General features: G+C 33.9%; 1 protein-coding gene across 13 annotated transcripts in view; it reads right to left on the bottom strand.

The window, feature by feature from the left end:
• LOC149085357 (protein hu-li tai shao-like) overlaps window positions 1-23,159 on the bottom strand; it is a 66,242-nt gene that overhangs the window by 20,142 nt on the left and 22,941 nt on the right. For 7 of the 13 annotated variants that reach the window (XM_089233326.1, XM_089233330.1, XM_089233331.1 and 4 more), the window contains exons 2-11: window positions 12,640-12,825; window positions 11,581-11,866; window positions 10,924-11,154; window positions 10,664-10,807; window positions 10,170-10,268; window positions 9,484-9,690; window positions 7,800-7,930; window positions 6,797-6,923; window positions 4,201-4,236; window positions 6-116 (exon numbers count right to left, since the gene is read on the bottom strand). In XM_089233326.1, the coding sequence (XP_089089452.1) occupies window positions 6-116; window positions 4,201-4,236; window positions 6,797-6,923; window positions 7,800-7,930; window positions 9,484-9,690; window positions 10,170-10,268; window positions 10,664-10,807; window positions 10,924-11,154; window positions 11,581-11,866; window positions 12,640-12,809 (1,542 nt within the window). In that variant the 5' untranslated portion in view covers window positions 12,810-12,825. The remainder of the gene's footprint in view (window positions 1-5; window positions 117-4,200; window positions 4,237-6,796; window positions 6,924-7,799; window positions 7,931-9,483; window positions 9,691-10,169; window positions 10,269-10,663; window positions 10,808-10,923; window positions 11,155-11,580; window positions 11,867-12,639; window positions 12,826-23,159) is intronic. The other 6 variants (XM_089233333.1, XM_089233335.1, XM_089233336.1 and 3 more) reach the window with 1 other exon arrangement.

The raw sequence follows: 23,159 nt of genomic DNA, 5'->3' as shown, positions 1-23,159 counted from the left end.
AAAACCTCTTGCTGTTTCCGCTTAAATTCATTTGGATCACCAGTCTTTGGAACAAACTGATGTGGACTTTCAATTTTCACCATGGTACTGTGCGATGGAGATCCATCTTGAATCCACTTGAAAAAAAAAAAACATTTCATGAAAATTGATATCTATGATGAAATTTGGTGCATGCAACATATTCACTCACAATGTTAGTATATTAACATGCAAATTTACTGCAAACCAAGCTATGTGCTTCACAATAACCATATTAATAGCAAATATAGCCCCTCACAGTTACAGAACAAAATGATAAATATACCATTAATATCAATAACAGCCAGAAAGAAAATCCTTGCACAATTAAGAAAATCTGGAAACATTATATATATATATATATATATATATATATTATATATATATATATATATATATATGGTAGTGAGAAACACTACATAAGTTTACCAAAAGCAAAGTTGAGCCTATATCGCCCAAGATTTTTAAGTATTGCTATTTATATATTGCAAGGTTGAAGTTATCCTAAATATTCTAAATATAATGTAAGAAAACATTCTAAACTAAACAATTAAGTTTGTATATTGGTGTATCCTCCCAAAAAAGTTTTTTCTTCACAATTAAATAAGTTTCAATTTTGATTCCCGATAATTACATCCATAGATAAGCTTAAAAAAAAAATATATATATATATATAGAGAGAGAGACAGACTCCATTGATAGCGTGTCAAATAACCAGAATTTCAGAAAAGGATGCATAAAAATTTGGTTCACACATTCTGCAGGACGCGTTCTTTCCTAGTTCCAAGAAGGAAAAAGTAGAGAGAAAAACTTTTTTTTTTTCTTCTTTTCAGTCCATCACGATCGCGCGACCTTGAAAAGGTGGTTTTACTACATCGTATATTGTATTGATATACACGCAGGTTGTTGAAGATATTTAGTTGTTCCCTTAATGAGGGGCAGTGTACAGAATTTTCAAATTTTGGAGTTTCTATTCCCCCCTGCGGATTTTCTCCCCTCCAGTTACATACAGGAAATTACGGTACTTTCGTGGCTATCTGCCAGCATTCAAAGAGAGCATCTATACGGCATAAATTTACCTTGTTCCTACAAGATTGCAAATGCACTTTTTAAAAATTGTAAAAGATTTGGAACACCAGTTCAAAGAGTAAAACATTTTCCAAGAGACCATTCAGAAAAAAAACAAATAAAAAAAACTACCTTGAATATCCAGTTTTGTCATCTAGCTGCTATGTGGTAGTTACGCATTGCGAAAATCACTGGTGCATATGCAGAAATGGCTTTTGGAGGGGGCAGAAGGATTTCTCCCACAGAAATTGTGGATCACTAACGCTCAAAAATAATTTTAAATTAACACATAGTATAAAACATTCTTTAATATTTTAATTTTCTACAAAAATATTTTTAATTTTCTTGGGGTTTGTGATTTGGTGAAAATCCAAGTTTAGTTTGGAACCTGTGATTACGCACAGTGGTAATCAGCTAAAAATACAATTTTCAAAGATTTTCCAATTTTGAGTTGGCTATTCCTTTGAAAAAAAAGCTCTGGTCGCTATGAAAATCACAAACCTACAACACAAATATGTATACATTAAATTTCAAATCCATACATTACCAATTTGGAGCATAGATGCAGGGCCGCAACTAGGGTGGGGGAGAGCAGGTGGGACTAGGGGGACGCTGAATTCACCCTTTATAACTGTTTCTGCACTGGGTGCCAAAATGTGTGCTTGTCCCATTTGAAAAAGTATTTAGTTGCAGCCCTAGATAGATGGCACCCCCTACTGAACACAAAGCACGCTGAATGCTGGGCGCGCACACACACCTGTTAAGCTTCACCAACACAAATCTGACATAGATCCCATATTCAGGTGTAAAAATATGTGGCAGTTAAATGGGGACCGATCAGAGGGGAGGACCATCACAAGGCGGGAAAATAAAATCATTCTACCAGAAAATCGCTTTGCAAGGATTTATATGAATGGGGAATCGGAAGATAAGTGTGAGAATTTCATTTGCTTTAAATTTAAATCAGAAGATATTATTGAAAGAGCTGAGATTTTTTTAAAGAAATGGAAAATCCATCAGAAGGGAATTAATAAATCAATCTATTAGTAAATATATAAATGTGCCTCTTTCAATTACTGTGGATCCTGCTTACGACATTTTTCAAAAAACTATCATAAAAACATTGTAAGCAGGAAAACACTTTAAACAGGAAATGTTAATGAGAATTATTTTGAGTTGGGACGGACGATAAAAATCAGTCTTACTAAGTGAAAAACCGCTCTAAATGGGAACGTTATAAGCGGGATTGACTATATTTGTTTTAGATTTATTACATGTGCTAAACTCCACAGGTTCAATTCTCAGAGGCTTTTCTTACTAGTACACAATGAAAGTAAATGAACCTTTGGATAGAACATGTTGTTAGAAATGAATTATTTGATTCACAGAAATACCTCCTCCTTCTGCCCAGAACATAGCCCACTGCTGTGTCTCAACAAAGATATAAGCAGGTGATCAAAGACCTGGGGCATGTTGGAAAAAATTCATAGAGATACCAGTGAATTATGGGGGAAGAGGGGGAACCATATTTTTTTTCAAGATGATTTTTTTTTGAGGGAGACCCACTTTTACTCAAAAGGGACCCAGATGTTTTGAATACCCTGGGTCCCGGACCCATGTAAATTAGAGTACAGTGGGGTATCTCTGATATATACATATTTTTTTAATGCAGCATCTAAGCACCTCTTAACATCCTTAGTCAATATTTAAATCTACGAAATTTAAAATTAAGAAAATTACCTATTCAGAAATTATAAATTATTTATTAAATATATTCCTCATATCACTTTAAAAACATATTTCTCTGGTACTTTGAAAACATATTTCTCTGGTACTTTGAAAACATATTTCTCTGGTACTTTGAAAACATATTTCTCTGGTACTTTGAAAACATATTTCTCTGGTACTTTGAAAACATATTTCTCTGGTACTTTGAAAACATATTTCTCTGGTACTTTGAAAACATATTTCTCTGGTACTTTGAAAACATATTTCTCTGGTACTTTGAAAACATATTTCTCTGGTACTTTGAAAACATACTTCTCTGGTTATAAAGCTTCTATGCAATTTGATCGAAAGAGCATATAGAAAACTACAATCTAAGAAGTCCACAAAATTATCGTAGCCACATGGAATGTAAAATCTTGCGATTTCCAAAAATACCCGAATTTTCTTGATTACAAAAAGGTCCTTATGAAAATATTTTTTTGGAAGATTTGAAGCAACAGAATGCATGTAAAACAACATTTTAATCACTTGAGCTCATTTGAAAATATGTGAAATAGACAAAACAATTAAAGTAACTCAAGCTTACAACCTATTTAAGACCCTGATAGTCAAGATACAATTTCTATCATCAGTATGTTGACACAAATAAATGCATATTTTTTTTCTGATTGATTAAATTGGAAGATATAGTAATATAATCAAAATATTTAAAGAAACATATATATTCAAAAACATTAAATATGTTATTTCCTAAAGTTTGTCAAATTTATTTTCAAAATATTCCAGGAGATTTATCAAAATTATGAGTTAACTTGCCTGTCTGATAACTGCCAATAAAGAAATAATCAGACACCAACTCTAGCAAAGCTGTTGACCAGAAATGTAGGAAAAAACTGAATTATGCTCTTAAGACAATTAGTTACATGACCATAAATGTACACGAACCTTTGTACATCATTATAAATTACTATATCTTGGAGGGATACTTCCACATAAAATGGAAAGCAACAAATATGGATAGAATTTCTTTTAAATTAAGAAAAGGGAATGAAATCTTACAAATTCAAACAAATTACAAGAATGCTTCCTGTATCAACATAAATTAAAATTGACACATACCGCTTTTTGTTTACATCAGTAAAACCAATACCCTAATTAATGCATCAGAATATTGTTCGAGTTATATTATAAACAAAAATTCATTACATAATTTTTCCAAGAGGATCAGACATACAAAATTGTTAGGGATACATATAGTAACTTTCATTATAACTACTATAATTCATAGAGGCATGATACCAAAGCAATGTCATTAAGCAAAAAGAAGCCCATAAGCGATATAGCATTTGAAAGATTTTTTAGGGCAAATTTACAAGAACAGCTTACAGAATCAATGTCCCCAGTTTCAGGCTTTTCAACCCACTGTGAATAAAAAAAATAAATGCATGGTTATGTTCCACTTTCAAAACTTTATCTAGAGAAAAAAAATATTTTTTTCAAATATAAGGATATGAGGGATACTTTGAATTGAATTTCCATGAGCAGCATCAACTTCAAAAGACTTATCAAAAAAAGGGGGATTGCTACATATATTTCCAAACACATTTATATCATTGATGCATACGAAACATTTGCTTCCAAAGCAATCCTAATTTAATGTTATACATACACATCAATGGCTGATATTTTTGAATTTTTTGGCAGTTTCTCAAGGGTCATAAGGTCTTTTTGTAGATCACAAACAGATACTGATACATTGACTAAAATTTAGAAAAAAAAGAGGACTAAATATGAATATTTTAGCGAAGAGATCCATAGATTGAACACGTATCATACTTCATAAATAAAGACATCTTTCATTTTGAATCGTGCTAGACTTAATATTTTTGTTCTGATTTGTAAGATTGATTAAGATGTAAAGCATGGTACTGCAGTCATATCTATTTTCACTCTTTTCTCTTTACTTTTAAATAACATTTTATAACAAATTAGTGTACAAATTTAAATTAATTTGCATAGCAAAATTACAGAAATGAGATTCATAAATTATATATATAAAGTTCATAACTGGTTATAAAATTATGAATGAATAAAAGAAATATTTACATCTAGATCAGAGGTTTCGAATATAAAAGCTCTTGCAAAACCCTCAATGATTATAAAGCTGTTCTGCAGAACAGCTTAAAAAAATTATGATTTTCTCTAATACACAGGGCGTCTTGTAGAGTTCACATAAATTCTGCGGTAAAATATATTCACTCCTAGCGGATAAAAATATTCTAAAATACCATGTTTTTTATCACTTATAATTTCCTGATGGAAATTATAAGTGAACCCACAATGGAAAATTTAAAATATTTATGATGAAATATCATAATCCATATTGCAGCCAATCAGGTCCTCCCAGCATAAGAACTGTTTTTAATTCACTGCCAGCCATAGGATCAACTGACCAATACAATAGTGTATGTCAAGCCATGTACATAAATACAACCTGAGACTCCAGAAAACTTGACTTTTGATCCAGTTTTATCAATTCTCCTGATGATGCCAACCACTAGTGTTGGGGAAATGTTGAGAATTAACTCAAATAGATGACCGTCTTCGAACCCGAACATACAATTTTCATCAAATGATGGCCACGAAAACCTTGTCAACTATTAACATTTATGATGTTTATCCAACGCGAGTTGGAACCAGCTTCTGGTTTAAAAATTCAATGGAAGAAACAATAAATCACACAAACCAATAAAACATGAAATGGTGAAACGGAGTAAAAAGACTCAGTTTTACAGCCAGAAGTGCACACAATTTCCTGGTCGCTGCAAAATATTTTTTGCTTGCCACATGTTGCTGCCTTACAAGTGTTAATTGGACAGTAAAAGCACCCCTGTATGCGACCTGCAATATAGTCTCAAAAATTCTGGTGCACTCACTCATATACAAGGATGGTAATGCATTGGGGATTTCCCAGATGCTTTGCTCTTAACATTAAACAAAAGAATTTTCACCAAAAAAATTACAATGCCTTTTTTGAATTCTTTTTATGGTTAAAATCTCTGACTGATAAAGTTGGGAAAGAAAAGTATGATCCTCAATTGTTTAGTCATCCAAATGATCAGATTTTTTTAACACTATCTCATAAAAATTCAAAATAAAGAACAGCTTTACAACTATCAGTAACAGTTTTTTTTAAAGCTCTCCTGACTCCAGGATTTCAAGGGTTCCATGAATTTTCACTCAGTGTTCAGGGAAAGCTTTTTGGGTCACAAAGGTTTAACGTAACACTATTTGGAAACCTATGATCAAGATTAGCAAACTATGAGTCTGCTGTACAGGTAAATGTTTTGCCCCATAAATAAAATAAAAATAATCCATTCATAATGTGTTATTACTATTTGATCCCTTAACAAAAATAAAGGAAATTACTATACACATAAACATTTATTCCCGAACTTAAGTTGAAACATCTTAAATACATCTGGAGGTCATTAATAATTTTTGTCGCACCACGGTCATTTTCTGCGCACGAGGGCTAATTAGACTGGGACCTACAATTTATTGCCGATTCTGAACAGCAGGCTTGTTTTTTTATTGGGGGAACTCCCTGCTACATCTGGAGGACTTGCTCAGCAAAATTGAATGAATGTAAACAGAACTGGCATTATGACACCAGAGGTGTCGAGGGAACATTCAGGGAATCTAGGATTACCAGACATTGTGTATGTATGGGAGCAAGGGCATACCTAGAAGGTTGAGAACATGTATCGCTATGCATATTCATGAATTATTGGGGGCTTGTGGGTTCTTCCCCCCCCCCCCCCAGTTTCCAGTTCTTATATACAGCACCTTTAAGAGTTATTGTATTTATTATACAAAACCATAAAACTGGTTCAACTGAATTTCAATTACACAAACAGATTACATAGATTCACTGTTTTGGAAACTAAAAAAAGAACATTAAAAATTAAATTTTAAATACCTTGGTTATTTTTTTAGGGTCTGTTGTACCAGTCTCCAACACTTCTACTTTCTGATATATATTTGGCGAATTCACCCATCTCAGTTTTTCATGCGACTTTTTACCATCCATCAATTTCTTTAGAGGACTGAGGCAATAAAACAGAAATTTCAATGGATATATTACTTTTTAAAACTTGAATTTTACAACTGAAATAAATTTAAAAATTTTACAAAAACGAATGTGATATGAATTATGTAGATTTTAAATTCAAAGATAGTGAATTAGAACTTCAAATAATGAGGTCTCAAGATTCATCGTTCAGAACTGTAGAGGATTTTAAGCCTTTAACTGCTCAATCATCTATTGGCAATTGTTTTGTTATAGAAAATATTAACCTCTTAATAAAATAAACGATGTGACTTCTTAAAAAAATTATATACTGCAATTTGCAGGGAGATGATTTCTTAATACACGTTTTCAACTAATTTTCCCTTAACTAAAAAAATGAGAATGAAAAACAAAGATTACATTTTTTTAACGCAGTTAAAGGGTTAATCACACAGTTGTCAAGATTACCTTAATTGATGGTTCTGTCTACTAAAAACATAAGAAAAAGGCACAAATTTCAACTAATGTCTCAACAAATTTTCATTCTAATTTTGGAAGGTAACTTTCTTTTGGTATGCACAAAAATGTTTATATTTATATTATTAATGTTTTTTCCTCATTGAGAGATGTATACATAAAGTTTTTATATTTCTCCAATTATCATTTTATGAGTGAAACTTTCACAACTTATTTTACTTCTTTTTTGTCAAATTTGTTTTTATATTTTTACTTTAATTGATTCTAAAATGAATCATAGAATTTTTATTTCTTTGAGACCCTTTTTGTGGCAACCTGTATGTTTCTTTATAACTGAGAAATTCAAAGAATTTCTGGAACCTTAAAGATATTCTGCATATATAATAAAGTCAGATTACAATTATAAAGCTCAAAAGTTACAATAAAATTTATTAACCTGAGCCACTTGTCTTCATCAAAGCACTGGGCAAATGATGTAGCTGTTGGAGGAACTTCAACATCATTTCTTTGCCTTGGGTTCTCTAGTCTAATTAGTGGATATTTATATAGATATCCAGTTCTGAAACCCTAAATATAAATAAGAGCTCTTTTCAAAATGTTTCATACAAAAAAGAACAAATTTTCCAGTCTCAAACAGGGAAAATTCAAACAAAAAACATTAGAAGAAGCTATTACAAACTTTTATTTTGAAGTTCAAGGGGACTGCAGAAAAAAAAATTGAATTATTAAATTCATCAATACAGGATTCATGAAGTTAATTACAAATCAAAATTTCATCATAAAAATTCACATAGGATTCACAAGTGACTTCATTATTCTATTGTTATGAAATTGACATCACTATACAATTTTTTGGCCATACTTAATGTCTCATTTACGAAAACAATTCAGGATTGTCTGTTAACTCAAAATTTTTGCTAATAATTTGAGTGAGAATATATTGTACATATTGATATCAATGACACCAGTTTCTTTGTATATTTTGAGATTAATACTTTCAGCTATTTTGCATACACTTTGAGACCGCAATGTTTACAATTATGAATTAAACCTTGATTGGTAAGTTAAGCAATAGAAGTCATCAAATACTAGTCTCAATGCACTTTGAAGCGAAAGGAAAGAGAAAGCAGAAGTTACAAAAACCATGACATGCACTGTCATATAGCAGGTGCTATTTTGAAGGAAGTAGTTCAGAGGTCTTAAACTTTTTTCTAGTCGCAAGCACTGCCTGTATCCATCATCAAAAAAAAACCCTTTTCAGCAAGATTTCAATCCTAAAATGCAATTCCTACAAGGAGTTTAATTGAAACGTTGATCAAGTGCATGAAAGCACGAAATCGATCACAAAGATCAAGTACTCAGGGTACTTTAGGGAGCACTGTGGTGCTAGCGAGCAATGGGTTGAAGATGTCTGGAGTAATTGATTGAATATTAGCTACATGATTACAGATCCTTGTGTCAGGTCTAGCCCGACACTTGTTCACAAGATACTCGTGAACAAAATGGTAACCTGTCTGTCCAAGTCCGATTCTGAGGTTGAAAAAAAGTGGACTAATTATGTGCCAAAATTTACATCAGGAATTTTTGAAGTTTTATTAGCTCTTTTTTGTTTTGGTTTATTGTTCAACATTAATTAAGTCAAAGTCTATATCTTTTAAGGAATTTATTTTTGGAGTATCATTTTTGGAGCTCTTATTCTACTTTAAAAAAAAAAAAAAACAACACTATTTCCTTCAACATTGGGGGACAATTCAAAACATTGGAGGGTGAATTCAATAGGTAGTTTCAATAGTAAATTAAATCTAACTCGAGGGGAATTTGTAAAATTTGAATTAACCGAATTCCACTACAAATCAATTTATAAACACTGATTCATGAAAAAAAACACCCAAGTTAAACATGGAAAACTTTTCAATTTTTCCATAAGTGTATTGTGTCAATTTGGTCATTGAAATTTTAAAAATCTCTAGATGCATAAGGACTTATCACTAGAGTAAGAATGGCCTGCATTTTTGATTTTTGCAATTATAATAATGCAAATAACTAATTATATAGATATATATTATATTATATTATATAGAGACCCCAACTACATATATACTACATCGAACTACACTCACTGCATTATCCAGCATTCGCATTTGAGCTTCAAATTCCAAGTCCCATACTTTCATTTTGGGCATGCGTAAATCTTGTTCCTCTCCACTTTTTTCTTCTGGTTTACCCATAACTTCACTGTGATTACTTGCTATAATGCTTCTGACTTTCTGTTTTGCATCTTCCGCCATGATTTGAATATTATCTAAGCCAGCTGGCATCAATCTTACCTAGTGTCAAGCAATTTGAATATAAAAACATTTTTTATTATAAAATATAACTAGAACTACCAGCCATTAGGAATAAAAAGCTAAAATGGTTACTTAAATTAATTTTTTTTAATTAAACAGAGGAGCTGAAATAACTATTTCAATGTCATTTATGTTTAACATAGTTGGTCCAAATTTCTTATAGTTTAACTCTTAAAGTGGCATAGCAGAAATCACTAAAAACATCCTATAAAAAATGTCATATCTTTTCTAATTAAATAGGATTTTTTCAGATTTTCAGCAAGTGCAAAGTAACTGGTATGGGGAAAAGTGTTTCATTGTGAAATCAACTTTAAAAATTATCTGGGCTTGTCAATTCTAAAATAGGAAGCCTTTAAGGCAGCGAGATATCTCATCAATGCCGCTTTTAAAGGGTTAAAAACTACATATAAATGATTGAGTTTTTAGAAAATAACCAGTCTTCTAAATCATTCACTTACTTGTGTTTCACAAGCTAATACAGTATTCTGGAGATAGAAGAGAGCTTCTTCAATTGACTCTCCACAGACTATCAATCCATGATTACGTAACAACATAACCTAACAAAGTTAAATATGGTAAGAGTCAAACAAGAATTATCAATTAAAAAAAAAGGCAATACATCACTGTTACACCAATCATTCAATTAGATATTACAGAATGCAAATTCCTTCGCACAGGAAAAATTAAGTTGTGAATTAGAAAATGCCAATTTATATTTAAACTCAATAAAATGCTTCCAAACTTACGCAGTAGTAAAAATTTATGCTCAGTCCTGATAATTAAAGTGATTTTACATATATTAAAAAAATCTTGTATGATAAATGAAAGGGATATGGAAAGCTTAATTTTAATGAAAAACCATTTCTACATAATTATTAATACAACAAATAGCTATTTAAATTGTAGGTGGAGTGACACCAATTTGATACCTTTTATAAATTTTCTTACATACCTTATTTACAGGTCCAAGGTCTCTGGCAATAGATTCCTTTTCTTTAGTGTCCACTAAAATGCCATGATAATCATGATAACTTATACTACCAATTAATGCAGATTCTTGGCTAACTGAAAGAAGTCCACATTTCATTGCAGATACCTGCATAATAAACAAACTGATCAGTTTTTGAATATAAAAAAAAAAATCACTTTAGTTGCTCATGAATAATCCAGAAAGGTAATAGAAGGTTATGAATGAAAATCCTAGATGCTTACAGCAACACATGGTGGATGATGTATATGTATCACACATCTAACATCTGGTCTTGCTGAATGAACAGCTGAATGCAACACAAAACCAGCTCGATTAAAATTGAACGACGTAGAACCACCATCTATAACATTTCCTTGCATGTCAACTTTAAGCAACGATGAAGCTGTGACTTCTTGATACTGTAACCCAAAGGGATTTAACAAGAAATGTTCAAGGTCTTGAGATACTCTGACCTGCAAATAAAAGTTAATGATTCAGAGTAAGAAATAAAACATCAAAATTTAAAAAAAATAGCATTTGAATTTACACAACACATTAACCAGCTTATAGTAAAATTTATTTTAAAACTTAATTTTAAACAAGCTGAGTAAAAAAAAAATATGGTCCTACATGACTGATAACAAGCATGTGAATACTTTCATTTTTATTGTTATCATGTGTTTGATAAATTCTCTTTATAAAATTTGACGCATCCAATAAGAAACTGAAGCAAAACTGACTATTCACCACGATGCAATTTTTAATTTCAGGTTTTGTAACAATCATTTCATATGTGAACACAACAAACTAAAAATAGAAGCTACAATACAATAAAAATAAAACACGTGGCGCTTAACTATAGAAAGCTATTAAACATTAAAATACATAAAATAACTCACAGTTATATGGTTGTAAATATTTTCAGACCATCCATAAAGGTCTACAAGTCTGTAGACTGAAGCTAATTTGCATCGTAGTTGTCGTTCAAGTTTTGTATATCGAATTCCATCAACACCTCTAATATCATTTATTGGAATGACACAGCTGCCAGAACGTAAACCTGATGCTCCCTTGTGAGGCAACAGCAGCTCAGTAACTTGCTGCAATGCAGCAAGATTTGCCGGAAGACTTCCTTCATTTATTTGTGATTCTATGATGCGTTCAAGCTCTTCTCTGAATACTCGACTAAACAAAAAATCAGGAACATTTACTTTAGCACAGTAAATATGTCATTAACAAACTTAAATCACAAAATTTGAACAGAAGTTTAAAGAACAATTTTGTACTACCAAGGACCACAAATTTCACATACAGTTCAGTTTTACATTTAGTCTCTTGAGAATTTTATTTTTGATATTAAAAAAAAATTACAATTCATTATATTAAAGTGCTTCATCATAACTGACTTTACAAAAATTAAATAAAGAATGAGTTTGTGTAGACAAAACAAGCAATTTTGAATAGTATAAAAGTTTCACATTTCTAAGTAGAATCTGCAAATGCATTGTGTTTTATTACTGAGAGCAGAATAATCTGCTTGTACAGAATGTAAAAACCTATTCATTGATGTGGGGTTATACAGGACAGTTGCACACACAGAGTGAGGATGCAAATGGATTAAGGAAGGAAGAATTGAAAAGAAAGGTCTGTCTTTGCAAGAATAATCTATATATATATATATAAACGAATGTATGTCTGTCCTTTATGGATTACTACACCATTCATCCGATCGCCATGAAACTTTGCGGGAGTGCACTCGACAACTTCCCAAAGGTTTCTAGCAAATTTTTTTTTTTTCCTTTCCTTCATTTCCTTGAATTTCTAATTTCTTCTGAGATTGCAGCAACGCACGACAGGTAAGCTAGTATTTTATGAAAAGATTTGGTAGAAAAAAACCATGAATCAGTAAATTGATAGAAAACATGTTGATTTATTACCTGAAGTTAAAACTATTTTACCTGTTCATTATCATGTCAACTCTCTTTCTACGTTCCATTTCTTTCATGTCTTGATCAATATCTGGAGGTCGCCACATCAATTTTTGGCTCTCTGGATCATCTGGATCATACATTTCTACAGGTCCATTCTCTTGAATGGTGCCATTTACCTTCCTTTCCTCTTCTGTCATATTGGTAGAAGGCAACCTAATTTGAAAAAACACAATATTCAAAACTGAAAATTCTGAAGTTGTTTTATGTTTTAGTTTTGAACAACAGGTAATATTAATACAATAGAACCTTGATCAACCAAAGGGCATGGGTCTACAGACACACTGAATGCATAACCTTTGTTAATAGTGATGCTCCATTAGCTAAATCAGTGGTTTTAATACTTTTACCTAAAATAGCTTTTTTTACAATAGTCACCATTTAGTCAACTTCTCAGAATAGGCTATGAAGAACCATTTCAAAGTGCACTGAGTACAACCAGAATACCCTTGCTGAAATTAAAGCTTTCTTATACAGGCAGTGCAACAACACCACTGGGAAAAAATTTATGGCCTGGCGAGTTCTGTTTCCAACATAATTGAGCAGATGCAGGGGTGGGAAGTGACATTCCATATTGGAGCAGCAAAATTCAGGATTCAGAGCAGTTTTGGAGCAGATATTTATAAATTGGAACAGCAAAATTAACTTACAAGAATATTTTCATTGATCCCCACCCCTTTTCAAAATAAAACAGAAGTCTCTTTTGTTATTAAACATCTTTTTATCAGCTTGTTTTTTGTTTTTGGTGTTTCAGGCTTTTGACACCTTGTTTGAAAGAGCGGCTGTCATAAAAAAAAAAAAATCACACCAGTTTTGTTGTCTGGAACAGCAGCACTTCCAATGAGCTAAAAGTTTTAAATTTTTTTTATACTCTGAAAGAAATTGTTGCAAAATGGGAGAGAATTTTGGGAGAATCAACACGATGTTTGGCGATTCAGCACTCATTATTTGGCGAGATTGGCGATCTGATACTCATTATTTGGCAATATTGGCGATTTAACGCTCGTTATTCGGCGGACTTGCTCTCTTACACCGGAATGAAATTTTTTTCACGCAACATCGGGATTTGACGCAATGACGATCGACTACAATAATTTCTACTGCTTGGCGACTTTTTTTTTTTTTTTTTTTTTTTTTGAAAACGGAAACCGACTCACATTTGTGCTTTAAAGCTGAAAGACCATTGCAAACCATCTTCAGTTGCATGATCTCTGATACTATCGGGGTTTCGAGATGGAAAGCCCGATGAGATGCAAATAGTTTAAATAAGGAGATAGTTTAAAGTACAATGGAATAAAACACGCTCTTCTCGGAAAGAATCGTTTCGCGGAAAGCAGGAACAAAAAATTTTTGGCGTGCTTTCCAAAATTCTGGGCACACTGAAGCAAAATTCGCTATTTGGCGCAGAAAATATGAAAATACACTATTGGAGCAAAATGGCGGAAGATGTTAATTTTGGAGCAGTGCGGCGAATTGGCGCAGAGTTCCCACCCCAGAAGGACAAATATAAAGAAAACCCCATCAAGACATTGATCACTCACTGAAATCGTCAAAATGTTTGAGATCACTAAGAATCTGAAATATCTGATTTCAGCTGAAATATCTGAAGTTTTACCATCTAGCTGCAATGCAGGCATGTGGTTATTGTCAGCAGTTACAGGTTATAACAGTTTCACATCATTAAAATTTGGGTTTGAAACCTATTACCACTCAGTGATGGTTGGCTAAGGGCCGTATTCACCGACATGGTTTAAACTGTAGTCAATTTTTGGATAAGAGATCAATATAGATTGGTTAAAAACCTGAATTTAATCAATCCGTGTCGATCTCTTATCAAAAAATTGTGACTATAGTTTAAACCATGTCGGTGAATACCGCCCTCAATAAGACTTTCCTGAGGTTTACCAACTTTGAGTCTGCTATCCTTTTGAAAAAAAATGTTGCCACAATGATCAGATCTATGTCACATTCAATTGCATATATCCACACAGCGATATTGCCAATATCACATATTTATTTTAATATTAATCTTCTCTTATTTACTGGTATTACATCACAAAAGTTAAAAAAATCTCAAAATTGCTTGAAATATCAAAAGTATCCAATTTAAATCATTGATTTTTTTTAAATCATGTGATTCGAGCAACCCCGGTCCTCAGAAAAAAGTTTGATCCATGTATTTTTCAGGGACGTCAGTATTGACTTGACAGATCGCTTCTAGGGATGGAGAACTTGAAGCATACCAGTATACACTACTCACGCTGTCAAATCACAAATGTAGGCAAAGGAAGAAGGAACTACACCGCCTTATGAGTTAAAGCGCTCCATGCGCCATCTAGGCTCCCAAAGCTTCCGCCGAAAATGATGTACATGCAGTTAACGCTCATAATTTTTTCGCTAAAATCAAGAGGGAAATTCAATTTTTGGCTAAAATCGGGATAAATTTCCAATAATTCCGGACAGGGAGGAAGAGCGAAACATCTGGAGAGTTGGCAGATCTGCATACCTTTTTTTTTTTAATGAAATAGGCTTTACACCAATTTTCAGCAAAGTAAAGGGTCTTGGAAGATATATTCCATAGTTAAACGAACTTTTCAATTTTTTAACCTAGGGCAAGGCGACTGGATAGGGGCCCCCTATTGTAGTGGCTATAACCTAGGGGTCATTAAAGTATTAAGTCATCATCGATGGGGGGGGTTCCGATTTGCTGACCTTTAATTGGATGATGCTTACGTCATCAACCACCCTTTGTGAAAATATGAAATATTCTTAATGGCATCTTACTCGGTGATCCAAAAACGAGAAAAATCTTTCGCTACCTTGTGGGCACCTGAACTAACATTTTCCATAATGATAAATCCCTTACAGAGCCACTTCAGTGGTCTCTAAATGTTTCACGGATCCTTCAAGTGCTCAGGAAATGTGTCAGGGCCGCTTAAGTGCGCTACGCATTACACAAGTAATCCGTACGTATGCCGAATCACTTAAGTAATCTGGGAATGTTCCGCGGGTAACTTCAGTGATATGTAGAACCGCACTGGGGGCCGCGTAAGTGCTCTAAAACTGTGCCACATATCATTCAAGGAATTTCTAAATGTGCCACGGATCGTTTAAGTGTTCTGTAACTGTCGTGGGTTACTTAGGTGATCTTTGAATGTGAAAGTGATCTTTGAGGTCTACTTCAGTGATCTGAAAATGTGCCACGGGCCACCGGGGCTCCGGGATTGTGCCACGGGTCATTTAAGCGATTTGTAAAAATGTGCCGCTTAGTTCATTTTTACAAAATTAGGTTTGAGGGGAACAAGCCACATTAGATAACCTTCAGGGCCACATTTGGTCCGCGGGTCAAGGGTTTACCACATATGGCTTAAAGGGTGGGTCGCAATGAACTTTTTAGAGAGAAATTTTGAGTTCTTATCCTTGAAATAGCATTGAAATTAACAGAAATCGATAATAACAAAAGTATTTTCTTTCGAAATTTTTTCAATTTTTTGCATTAAAAAAGTAATTTTTTTTCGTCTGGGGAGGGGGCGCACGAGCCCCCTATGCCCTCTCCCACGTACGTTGCTGATCCCACCAGTATGCGTTAGGAGGTAGGGGCAGTGATGACGAAATTTCGCTGAGGAGGGGGGGGGTCAAAAATGGCGAAAAATTTGCTTACGTAATACTTGAACGGCCCGCTAGGTGTTTTTAAATATTAAAAATCATTTTTGATTCACAGGGGTACCGGTGAATAAAAAAAACTTTTTTCTTTCTGAGGGACCCTCTTTTACTCTAGGACCCAGGTTTTGCCAACAACCTGGCTCCAGAGTACGATTTCCGTAGTATTGAGAGAGTATCCCGTAGCTCCGTAGTTCATTGCGGCCGTCCGTAGAAAGTACGGACAATCCACAGCAGTTGGTAACTCTGTTATGGTATAGGCGGAGATACGGGGGGCGTGGGAGCATTGCCCCCCCCCCCCCTCCAGCGTCAAAGGTGAAGTTGACTGATCTAATGTATATATGAATTGACATCATCGTGTGCCCCCCCCCCTCCCCCAGACTTCCAAGTCTATCTCCGCCTATGTGTTATGGTAAATATCTTTTCTCCAAACTACTAATTTTGAGCGATTTTTTCAATATTTACAGTTGGTAATTTACCAAAGAACCAAGTTTGAGTTTTCAAAAGAAAATTGACAAATATCATTTTACTTTTAATCAATATAAATCAGTATCTTCTATCGCTCACAATCTAGTTCAAATACTAGTTCTACATAAGCGGAATCTTAACGGGAAAGATTTTCCGCCTCGCGCAAAGCGGGGACAAGCTATGCAAATGAACGGAGCGTTTATTATTCGGACTGGTCCGATCGCCACCGAATGCCGGAATCGCCCAAGAATTTTTTTTCCGTTAATCGTCCGAAATCTGAAAACGCGTGTACTATGTATGTTCGCACCTTAAAACTCCAGATTATACAAAGTTCCCGAAAAATGAATATCAATTTTAAAAGTAAATGACGAAAAGCAGCGCCTGCGCCCATGCAGGCACGATCCAGGGAACCCAGCTGCATAGTAAGTCTCATAAAACTAAAATTTTGATGAGAGAAAACAACTTTAACAGCGTACAAAATGACGTACAGGTTGGAGTCTTAAGGTACGAACATGGTGTACGCTTGTTTCCGATTCTGCGAGTCGGCACCGTTACGGATTGGTTAAAAACCTGAATTTCAAGTTCTTTAACCAAATGGCTTTTTTACCAAACTAAAAGCTATGTAAACGGGTTGTAGCGAAAATCCATATTACCGGCAACTACCCGGGATATTTTATTTCCCATGTAAACGGGGCTATAGAGTAGCATCAGTAGAGCGAACGTCATTTCCCGCGATCTTTTTTTTCCCAAGAATTTGCACCTTCATACTTCAGGCGTAAGAGGGACGATAGCTTAACCCGGAAGTTATGATTTAAGACGGCCTTGCTGAATGATATTCAATATAACTGAAAAAAAAGTCACAAGAGGCAAAATTGCAAAGTCACATGAGAGTAACATTAAGGACTTCAAGTGTAAAGAACAAAATTTGAAGAAACCCGTTGCAGGGAAGACAACATACTCTTTTCTAATCCTTAAAACTTTCGAGATTTCAAAATACAGTAAGGCCGGCATTACACTATACAAGTTCGATAAAATCCCTTTTACAAAACTTGAAAAATCTAACCAATAAAGTTCATAGATTACATCTGTACAAATGCAACCGATAATCTTATTTTTTTTTAAATTTGAAAAATTCAACCAATAACTTTTAATAAACTTTTATTGTGTAATCCCGGCCGGGATCAAACTGTAAAAGTTTGATAAAATATCTTTTACTGAACTTGCAAAAAAACATTGGCTCGAATATAACCGATAAGCTTATTGGTTGGATCCAGTTTTTTAATAAAAGAACTTCCATAACTTTTATAATCCCGGCCTAAAACTTATGTTCAGCTTCTAAAAATCAATGTTCCGAGAATTTTAAAAATCGTTTCAAGGTGTAAACGTGTACCCAGTCATATTTGCCATCATCCCCATAATGCCTATAAAAATACTATATTGCATTTTAGATCCTTCCACCCAATATTTCCAAAAAAAATTTTTTACGCCTATATTTATTATTACCAATAAACAATGGGGTGAACAAGAAATCCTTGCAAAAGGTGCAATTCTCATCGAAATAAGCACAATTTGAAAATTTTTCATGAATCGAGAATTGCAATACAGCGAGTATGTTCAATTCTCGGTGCTGACATGGCAAAGTATGACAAGTTGAAACGTAGGCCTATGAAATAAACGAATAATAACTAGCTGAGTGCGCAAATAAAAGGAAATAGTAAAAATAGAGATCCTGTTTTGAAAATATCTATAGCAAACAAAACAGCTGAGTCGCTTTGTTATAAACCATTTTATAGTCACTCTTACATTAAATACTGGAATACTAAAATACATTCAGGTTCCAATGCCAATAAGAAAAAATTTGAAATCGGTACTGAAAGATGGCCTGAAATCGGCCCAGGGATCGGATACCAGTAAATGGCAACCCCTATTTCGTTGGATGAGGCATCCTTTTAACGATTTTTGTTTGAAAAGCTTTACAATAAAATTGATGTGGAAGAATAAATTGAAAATTTTTTCTAGTTTTACTTGAAAGTCGTTGTAATCTGATAAAAGGGAAAACGTAATTTTTGGTTTGATGTGGTAATACACGTAATACTGTATAAGGAAGAGGAAATAAGAACGCACATCGAAGTCTATCTTTGATAAACGGAAAAATCGAGTAGCTCGTCAGGTGAATTTAGTTGCCGACCCATTAAATAACCGAGATTTCTTTCGTTACTACTGAGTACGTACAAAGCTTTCTAGTATCTAGGAGGCTTTGGTACGTACCTAAACGAATGAAACGCTAAAATTCGGAGACGTTTCATGGAAACCACTCGTAGCCATCCATAGTCAACACTTACTGTCTTCCTCCCCTCCTCGTATATACAGTTAAACCCGATTATAAAATGTCATCTGATGAGAGGATTTGATAAAACTGGGAATTTCGCGTGATTTCCCCCCCCCCCCAGCAATAAGAACTAGATAGTACTAAATGAATAAGGTCGAGAAATACAAATCACTCTTGAAAAAGTACGTACAGTGGAACTTCGGATAACGAGTAATTCGCATAACGAGCGAAAATTGTGAACCAATTTTGACTCGGTTAACGAACGATGATTCGCATGAACAAAAATTTTGCACTTTGTTCATTTAGTTTCACTTTATTACAATTGAGCCCGTGTTTTTCGCTTTCATCCTCACGCGTACTGTAGAATTGCGAGTAATATACAAATACAAAGGCCACAACAGGCAAATTGCCCAACGAGGTGGATGAAATATTTTCCCCCTCAGTCTCGAATTTCCGATCAGCAACTACCAATATATAATTTCCAACATCAAAAAGCTTAAAACCAAAGAACTGTTTCAGCTATGCTTCGGAGATGACTGAGGGAACAAACCTTACCCTCCGAGAGGTCTGGAAAAAACATTTCAACACTGCATTGCATCAGGATCATTAATATAGCCTGGGATATAGCCAACAAGAGAACCTTTAATTCTGCTTGGAGAAAATTGTGAGCTGATTGCATTATTGAACGTGACTTTGAGGGGTTAGCTCACGAACATTAAAGTGTCGAAGAGGTTGTGTTCTTGGGAAAGACCATGTACTAGATGTGAATGAGGCCGACAACAAAGAACTAGTGGAAGAACATAGCCAGGAGATGACCACAGACGAACTGGTGGAACTTCATTGACCGCAAGAGCTTATGGGAGAGTATTTCGTTTGAAGCGAAAAATGAGGTGAAGTGAGTTCGTCACTTTAAATGAGATTAGAGAGATGAGGAAAGCCGACAAAAATTTTGTAGAAAGGAACCAATCACAAAGCTGTAGAAAAGCGAGCAATTAATCTGTACACCGACAATGCAATTTCTCATTTCCGCGAAATTCTGAAAAGGAGTGGAAAGCAAGCGTCATTCCATTGGTTCCTTTCCTAAATCGTTCAAAAAGAAAAAAATTGTTGAGCCAGCAAATTACTCCTAAAAAAGTAGTCCTTTGATTGTTGCAAAATTATTGTATTTTATGTTTACTTATGGTGTATTGCATTGTTGATGAAGCGTTTTTACTAGTCATTTTTATGTGAATGTGAATAATTGAGGAACGAATCATACGAGTTTACATTTCCTACGGGAAGTTGGATTCGTTATACGAGAGATTCGGATAACGAGTACGTTAACTGAAGTTGCACTGTATTTCAAGAAAAATACTTAATATTGATTGTCATCGTATCATCACTAGGTTAAATCAAGGTGGTAGTATAATGGCTTAATCAAAGATTCCACACGTCTAACAACGATTGAAATTGCTATTATGTCAGACTGGGGGTCATTAACGGCGTGAGAAAAAAAGTACATAGAAGGGAAAAATGTAGAAAGAATTTAGTCGGAGATTATTGTTATTAATTTATTAGAATATTGATTTTGGTCAAATTTTTCGAAGAACTTGATACTGCCTAAGGGCCCTTTCACACGGAGCGGATGCGGGTCCGGAAGAAGTTTTAACAATTGGAATATACTGCGCCTTTCAGACGAGCCGAAAAATCTCCGCACCTAGGAAATGTTCATGCGGGTCCGGACGTCGTCCGCATGTGTCAAAACCTAAGTGCGGGCTCCGCATCCGCACATAGAAGTTTTGACAATAGGTTTATTCGGGGCTATTCAGACGATGCGGATGCGGAGCGAATTCGTCCGCATCTTTGGCTACTTTTTGAAGGTGATTTTTCACGGAATTTTTTTAATTATTTGCCATAAATACCCTTAAAAACACCATATGATGGTCCCTGCTCATTAATATAATGTACCTACATACGTGTATCCCTTCGTTTCCTTCTGAGATTGAGATATAGCAACTTTAACTGCCTTTTGTCCATATTTCACAATTTTATACAATAAAACCTGCCAACAAGGGCCACTGACGGGACCAAAATTATAAGCCGTTCAGTTCATTACGAATATTTAATTGACTACATACTTTAATAACTTTAAAATTTAATTTAAAAATTTTAATTTTTTTCTTTTTAAATTTTTAAAATTATTTAAAAATATGAATATCTGAAATATTATTTTAAATATTTGTTATTTTTTTAAATTTTTAATCTGTTAATTTTTTTAAACTTTAAAAAAAATACTTTTATTAAACAACGTTATCCCCGTACGACGTTCACTCAGGGCCAGATTAAGTCGTTTGAAGACCCTAGCACTTGAATATTTTTGGTGGTTCCCCCGATACCTACAAGTATATTTTACTCAATATTCAGTCTATAAACTTAAAAAATGAAATTTTATATTTCAGAAATGACTAATCTAAGGATGGGATTTCACTATAAAAGGTTTATGAAAGTTATTTTATAAAACTTGAAAAAAGCAACTAATAAATTTATTGGTTGCATTTGCTCTAATGCAACCGATAAATTTATTAGTTGCTTTTTTTTAAATAATTGTTATAAAATTTTTATAGTGTAATCCGGCCGGGATTATACTATAAAGTTTTATAAAAGAACTTTTATGAAAGTTGAAAAATTCAACCAAAGGCGCATCGGTTGCATTCCAGAAAATGCAACCGGTGCACACACGCACACACATTTTGCATTCAAAAAATTCAACCAATAAGATAATATTGGTTGAATTTTTCACGTTTTATCAAAGAGCTTTTACAAAACTTTTATAGTGTAATCCCGGCCTAAGGCTGGTATTACACTATAAAACTTGAAAAATGTAATCAATAAACACATCTGTTACATTCGAGCGAACTTAACTGATCGGCCTATCGGTTGCATTTTTCAAGTTTTATAAACTAACTTTTATAAAACTTTTATACTGTAATCCCGGCCTAAGACAGAATTGTGATGTGAATATTTCTAAGCACAGACATTTTGAACGTCCCCACCCCTCCCCTTTTTTTCTACTTGCAAATTCTTTGATATCTCCTGAATTTTTTTTTTAGGAACATATTAGTTTCGGATGTTTTTGGATTGGATTTTTCGAACATTGGATGTTTTTGGAATTTTTCTTTCATATTTTTCCGGAAAGACAGATTTGTTTTCAAAATCTTTTGAAAATATTTTAAGACATTTTCTCCCATCGACTACTTGTGAGGATCGGAATGAAGATATCTTTATTCCCATATTCTATGTGGCTCTAGACTAAACCACCAAAGAATACCTCTAGGCTGCATATGGGCACTGAATCAGGGGTGAAGGAGAAAAACAGTTACAAAAATTGCGAAAAAATAGTTTTTATGCACGAATTTCAACCTAAAGATGCGGGCGAAACACCCGCATCTTCAGTGCTCGTGTGAAAGGGTATGCGGACCCGCTTCCGCATCCGCATCCGCTCCGTGTGAAAGGGGCCTAAAAGTGAATTAAAAGCTGAAGTTACTGTCCACTTGAATGCTATACGGAAAAATTGGACAAACATTCTATCGAACGAAACGTTTCTACACGCCGCATATCTATTACTTTTTCGAAGAGAATAGATCTGAAATAAATGGTTCCTTAGTATTTGCTCCGTTGACTATTTCCTACAAACGAACACCTGTTACAAGTGAGACAATTTGTGAAAATTGGTCTTAATATTTTTAAATTAATTCAAATGACCACAGTATACAGCTGTAAATAGCGTGTTTTGTAGAACGATCAAAAAAAAAAAAAAAAAAAAAAAAATGGAAGAATGAAGACTTTTACGGCCGACGTCAAAGTAAAGATTTCACACTGAAGAAATTCCTCAAAATACCTATGAGCTATACATAAAGTAGGCAAAATATACCCGGTACTGTTAGAAGCGTTTAATAAAAAAACTGCATGAAGTAAAATAACTCTTATGGATGCGTGTATATAAAGTATTATTCTAAAAACATTACTTCTCCAAAAAAATCACGATCGAGTTTTC

The sequence above is a fragment of the Pholcus phalangioides genome, unplaced genomic scaffold (assembly GCF_987345545.1).
Source record: "Pholcus phalangioides strain wild (caught in Gottingen) unplaced genomic scaffold, Ppha-v1.0 ptg000007l_1, whole genome shotgun sequence".
Taxonomy (NCBI): Eukaryota; Metazoa; Arthropoda; class Arachnida; order Araneae; family Pholcidae; genus Pholcus; species Pholcus phalangioides.
This window is presented reverse-complemented; position numbering and strand designations above follow the sequence as displayed.